Consider the following 6753-nt stretch of genomic DNA (forward strand, 5'->3'; position numbering starts at 1 on the left):
ATTGTTGACAATATGTTTATATGTTTAAAAAAGTTTTAACGTTAAGTGTGAATATTACATTTAAATCTAAATGTTAAATTTAAATCTAAATGTATATACAAATACTTTTTGGGGTGACAAGTCCAACTCTAAATCAGAGGTGGACTTTGGGGAGGTGAACAAGCAGCTTTAGAGAGACACATCAGAGAGAGTCATCTTAAAATCATCAAGAAGTATCTTAAACAGAAGAAAGCTGAGAGGATGAAACTGTTTACCCTAAACAACAAGCTCCAGGACGCCATCAAGGACTGCAACAGTTTCCACTGTATGGAACAAAGTAGTGATTGAGGTCTATCAGTATATCTTAAAGCTTTTAATACAGATTAAAAAGCTGTAAAGTTGTTTGTCAAAACACTGTTTCCTCTTTATTTTAAGCATAACCTCATTTTAACATACTGTAAACACTAAGTTTTCACAGGTGATTTTATTGTTTTTTTTCCTCCACTGTGTTGTGTCCCACTGACACAGATGCACCACTACATGTTCAGTTAAAAGTCCAGATTTGACAAGTCAAAGTATAGTGACCTGTTTATGTTAGATCTGGTCTAATGTGGTGTGATTGGGGAAAAAAGCAACAATATCGACCTATTTTCTCTTTTCACATATGCAATATGGATTTTACAACTCTGCTCTAAATGAATCTAGTCAGGATTTGGCAAGTTTTTGATCTAGAAATGGTCTGGATGCAGAAAAGCAGTAAAATTATCTAAAGTCTAACACCCACTTTCAAATTTGTGAAACATTTTTGTATTATTTCTGTACACAAAACAAAAAGTGATTTCATTGCTTTTTTTCATTGCCATACAGACATTAGATCAGGTCTAGCATGAAAACCCATATATTTACACTTGTGCCAACTGGATTAACAAGTAGACTCCAGAGCCTGTTTAAAACAATCTTTCAGATTTGTGAAACCCTCATTACATATGTGAAAACAGAAAATAGGTTGATTTGCTGCTTTTTCTCCATCCAGACCACATTAGACCAGATCTAGCATAAAAACCACTATACTTGATAGACTTGGTAGACTGAACTTTTAACTGCTGCCATCTAGTGGTGTATCTGTGTCAGGGATGGGGGAGGAGGAGGTGGAGAAATACTTTATCATCTGTTAAAACTGCATTATAATAGCAAATAAAATCTTATGTTCTTTTTATTTCATGACTATCAATCCCAGGAATCTGTATAAACATGTGATTCAATTAACTAATTTGTTGAGTATATAAATGTTGAAATATGTACTTATATGATGTCCATACTGCAACATGCAGTGTATGAATACAGGGTTGTTGTTTAATACTGGATGTATTGCCTGATCAGTCTCTGCAAAGCACAGAACAAACAGACTTGTTTCAACTTTATGTTTACTCTGCTTTTAATGAATATGTAGATGAGATCCAATTAACATCATGTGGTCCCACACATAGACCTTAATTACTATCATGTTCTTACAGTTTAAAACTGTGCTGCTTATTGTTAAACAGTTTCATGTGCTAAACCTTCTTCTGATTAAGATACTTGATCATGATCCTCTCTCTGGTCCCCCAAAGTCCACCACTGACTTGTCTTAGAACTGGACCTGTCATATGTGTAGAGTACCTGTATATACTGGCAAGTTATCCCATTATCATCTCTTTAGATGGAGTTGTAGGAATTAAAATAAACACACATTTTAGTTAAAATCAGTTTGATTTTATTAAAACAACAAGATCAGCACATGAACCATTAAGTAATATATTTTTAAAGCCACCACATGTGATAAAAGACCATAACCATTTAATTTCTTAAATATTCAATATTTCCACTTTTTTAAAAATGTTCTGTTTGTGGGGTGTAGAAATTATTATCCCATTTAAATTTCATCATGCGCAGCACACTTTTAAGATGTTTCAAAACACCTTCTTCAGCTGTCAGCCTGTTCTTCTCTGTGCATGTCTCAGATGTTGGTTGTGCTTGCACTTTAACATCTTTCTCGTTTTTGAGCAAGTTGCTCACACTCTCAGCTTCAGCACAGTTGCCATACGCCCACTCCTTCTTGTAAGTCGTGTGCAAACCAAACAAGTTCGCACATGATCTGCAAGGAGGCTTTTGTTCTCCTGTACTGAAATTAAACGCCTGGCACCTGACATACTCTGGAAGTTTGATGGTTCCGTCAAAATATGACTTCTTGACCTTGTTTGGATAGTAGGTCATCACTGCACCAGCTACATAATCATCCCAGATGCTAAAACAGGAGGCAGCAATCATAATTTGCCCGGGATTTGCGCCAGAAGTGGACATGGAGACTCCATAGTGTCTGACTGCATTGACTGACTTCTGAGAGACGCAGATGGTGGATGGGACCAGTTCATCTGTATTACCCTCCTTCAGTCGATGGATGAGCTGTTGCAGTGTCTGTATTATCTTGTCCTCATTCTCTTGTCCTTCCAGGTGGACAATCTGCAAGGAATCAAAAATATTATGAAGCTGTTGTCATGCCCACAAATCAGGTAATATGAACTGAGTCATGCTTTGTGTTTGTTAAATGGAATGATATACAGATGTCATATCAGATTCTTATCCATCATGCAGTATCATTAGGAAGACATCTGATTGGTCCCAAATTTAGCATAACTATGATCCCAAATATACAGTCATAGTCATAAGGAACTATAAGGAGTCCTGCAACAGATGGTTTGGCCCTCACAGAGTCCTGATCTCAACATCATGGAGTCAGTCGTATTACATGAAGAGACAGAAACAACTGAGACGCCTAAATCCACAGAAGAATTCTGACAGCTTCTTCAAAATGCAGGAACAACCTACTTGTCATGTACCTTCAATAACTGTGAGCATGGTTACACCAAATATTGTTTTCATTTAGGTTTCTTCTGTCTACTGCACTTCGTATGAAGTTAATTAGATGAATAAAAACTATTCATGGCATTATTTTTGAAAGCATCCTCACTTATGGCAAGCTGTTTTAACATTTCACTAGACTGGATAGGCATTGCAGATATCTGTAATTCAGTTGTTCCTAGACAAAATTTCAGATATCCACAATGAAAATCTTCCTATCCACACTTGTCATTTCAGATATCTACGACGTCATTCTAGGATTCTCCCAGGACGAATGTCGTCACTTTTGCCATTCATGTATATTGGGTTTCAATTTCAGATAGCCAGAGTGAACATTCTGGATATCTGCAATACAGTTCTTACTAGTCACAACCAACTGAAATTGGCATTTGTTGTCGGTGAAGACAGAAAAATCCTGCCAAAAGTGGTCACTAGATGTCGCACTATGCATGTCCTAAACTCAGATGATTGTGAGTGAGTGATGATCAGATCAAACTGTTACACTAGGCAGTGCTGATCAAATATGAATCACGATTCTGTTACTGCATTAGCTATTGCTCGTCTCAAATGTTTTCAGAAACATACTTTAGTGAACTATTTAGCTGTAAAGTGAGATGGTTTGTAACGCGGCCGCCATGTTGAAAGCGGCAGAGCTACAACCAAGCACCGCCCAACTTGCAGACGTCACCCACTGCGTCGATCTACGTCAGTTACACTTTCAGATATCTAAAACTACATTCTTATGGGGCCAGGACAGTGACATTTACGTTTTGGAAAATTACAATCTTACAATTTTATTATCTTATTTTATTCTGATATTTTTTTTGTATGATGATGTGTTTTTCAATGTCAATCTTCAGATTTTTTTTTACCCTGTCAGTATTTTTTCAGTGTCACCGCTTTTCACTTTCAACTTTCTGTCACTGTTTTGGCGTAGAGAGGAGGGACCTTGCTAGGCTTGCATTACACAGTGTGCCTTACGATGCGACACAGATTGGATATCCCAGGTGTCATGGTGGACATTTTGAGCCAGACTGTTGTAATTTTCACTTTATTAAGATTAAATATTTTTTCAAACTGACCACATATTTGGAATCTACATGGTAACTTTCGCGCCTGAAAAAAAACTTCATAAAGTGAGATATTAACGGTTCTAGAGTGAAAATTACAACAGTCTGGCTCAAACTCCGTCATGACACCTAACTCTGGGATATCCAATCTGTGTCGCATCGCAAGGCACACTTGGTGATGCAGGCCCAGCAAGGGCCCTCCTCTCTATGCCAAAACAACGACAGAAAGTTGAAACTGAGAACCGTTGACACTGAAAAAATGCTGACAGCATTAAAAAAAAATCTGTCACTGAAAAAAGACAGACATGAAGAAAAATCTGAAGATTGACATTGAAAAACCAATCATCATGCAAAAAAATATCAGAATAACTTTTTTCAGCACCAATACTTGTTTCAGTGCCAATACAATGTTTTCCAATACAAGTGTTTCAATGCCAGTGTTTTCTTTTTCAGTTCAGATTTTGTTTTGAATTCCAAATTTTATTTTTCGATGCCAAAATATAAATGTCACTGTTCTGGCCCCATACATTCTGGACAGGAAGAATTACAATTATGGATATCCACAATATTTATATAGATGTCCACAGTTATATTTTCCTGGTTAAATTGCAGTTACACATATCCAAAATGACATTCTTACTAGTCAAAATACATTTTTGGATATTCAAAGTTACATTATGGATATCTGGAATGATTTTTCATTTTGAGTATCTGAAATTAAAATTATGACTAGTAACAATTGGATTGTAGATATCTGAAATAAAAATTTCTCCCAATAATTGTTATATTGCAGATATCCAGAATGTTCATTCTAGATATCAAAAATGTAATTGTGGATTTTTTGAATTTGAAAGTCCAATACACATGAATGGCATAAGTGACGTCATTTGTCCTAAGAAGAATGACATCATAGATATCTGAAATGACAATTGTGGATAGAAAGAATGTCATTGTGGATATCTGATATGTTCATTTTGACTAGGAAGAATTGAATTACAGATATCTGCAGTAAAAATCCAGTCTAGCTATTAAATGTTAAAACAGTCACTATACTTTTTAAAAGATTTTTAGATATCTTAAATGTATTTTTGACTAGTACAATCAAAGTTGTAGATATCTTGAAATACAATTTCTACTAGTAAGAATTTTATTGTGGATATCTTTAATTACATTCTGACTAGTGAGAATACAGTTTTGACTAGGAGAAATACTATTCTGGATATCTAAAATGCAATTACAAATAGGACTGGTTTGATTAAATATTAAAACGGCTTGCCATACCTCACTTTACTTTTAGTGCCTAAAACCTTTCCACAGGTCTGTACATTAATCACAAACTGTAATATTTAAGGATGTTTAGGTGACAGAACAATTCTATATAACTTTACAAGGAAGACATGTATTGTCTCTTGAGAAACTTTAATCTTACCATGTCTTGCACACATGAAAATGGACTCCGCTTGGGCAGTTGAGAAGAATAAAGGTCAAAAGGCCGAGGGTAGCAGTACTTCAGCGCACCATACATCTCATCATCATTCACAATATCTTGGGGGGTAAATGGTGGAGTCTTGATCTTTCCCAAAAAGAAGATACTGTGAAGAATCTGTAAGGTCAAAACACATTCAAAAACATATAATCTTCTGTGTTGTTTGTAACTGTGCAAAATACAGCGTGAAAGGGCAAAAGATTAGGTCCAAAAACAATCACCATCAGACATACCTCATCCACTAACAGTGTAGTATATTCTGAATCAGTATGGTTATTCAGTTCCACCATTTCCTCGATAATCATGAAAGCATTCCTTATGAAAAAGTCTTCATCTTGCAGTAATTCTTCTCTAGAGTAATAAAGACACATAATTTTTAGGGAATTAAGAAGCAGAATGTAACAATAACTGTATGTATTTCAGTAAATCGGTAGACTCACCCCCTTTCCATCTGCTCAGCATTCTGATGTAAATTGAAAATCATACATGACACATTAAAGTCAAACTTTCCACTGACAACAAAAATTAATTTAGCAATGCAGAATTGAATCATAATAATATAAAATATTGGCACAGGAAACCATGTAAAAGCAGCTACTCACCATTGTACAGTAAGTGATTATAAGTAAATGAAACAAAAAGGTTGGAAGAAACAAAGATCCCGCCCTCTGTTTCTACGACTACCAACTACTTTCTCTTTCTAAAACTACAAACGCCTCCAGTAGTTTTCTGATGTAACATAAAACTAAATTGCAGAATTCACAGTATGATGACAGTAATAATGACATATGAATACTTTATAAGCATCAGTTGTATTCATCCACACCGGAAATGGTGAGAGATTGTTCGTCAGTTTTGTTTCTGCTGCAACGTCATAGTGCTGGTTTGCTCACTACTGAACAGAGCAGGAAGTTTTTGTATGTGTGTAAAACACAGGGAGGGCATAGACACAAATGTCAGATGATAATATCCTGAGTGTGGCTCTCTGAAATTAAAGCTGTTTACACCAAGAACTGATAAAAAGAAAATACCATAGATACCAATGCGATTGCAAAATACAGCAACTCTATATTAGCTAGAGGATGATTTTTATCCTGTATGAGTGACAGTATGCCTGTATAACTAGGTGTGGTGCTACAAGTGAAGCAGGAATTAATTTGTTTAACAAAACTGAAAACAGCAACAGAGACACCCGCTCATGCAGTGACAAGTTATACAACCATGGGTGCTGAGAAAGAAACTTACTTGCATCACATGTAATGTGGGTTCATAACTCACCAGCACCGTGGCTGATGTTAAAGCTTTCAGAAAAATGGTTTT

The 6753-nt window shown here is 35.7% G+C and overlaps 1 protein-coding gene across 1 annotated transcript; it reads right to left on the minus strand.

The window, feature by feature from the left end:
- Positions 1-1683: 1683 nt before the first annotated feature.
- LOC122969820 lies at positions 1684-5765 on the minus strand. The gene is made up of 3 exons (XM_044335818.1): positions 5667-5765; positions 5377-5550; positions 1684-2478 (listed from the first exon to the last, which is right to left on the minus strand). Exons 1-3 carry the CDS (start codon positions 5736-5738, stop codon positions 1849-1851), a joined length of 876 nt encoding a protein of 291 aa, XP_044191753.1. The 5' UTR covers positions 5739-5765; the 3' UTR covers positions 1684-1848.
- Between the last annotated feature and the right edge of the window lie 988 nt (positions 5766-6753).

Source organism: Thunnus albacares, chromosome 19 (genome assembly GCF_914725855.1).
Source record: "Thunnus albacares chromosome 19, fThuAlb1.1, whole genome shotgun sequence".
Classification (NCBI taxonomy): Eukaryota; Metazoa; Chordata; class Actinopteri; order Scombriformes; family Scombridae; genus Thunnus; species Thunnus albacares.

Bases quoted from the DNA above. Each gene is read 5' to 3' on its own strand.
- LOC122969820 (XM_044335818.1), bottom strand. From the start codon at position 5,738: ATGATTATCGAGGAAATGGTGGAACTGAATAACCATACTGATTCAGAA. The intron at 5,551-5,666 runs GTATGTCTGATG...TTGACCTTACAG, and splicing joins CTACACTGTTAGTGGATGAG to ATTCTTCACAGTATCTTCTT. The intron at 2,479-5,376 runs GTAAGATTAAAG...GATTCCTTGCAG, and splicing joins TTTCATGTGTGCAAGACATG to ATTGTCCACCTGGAAGGACA.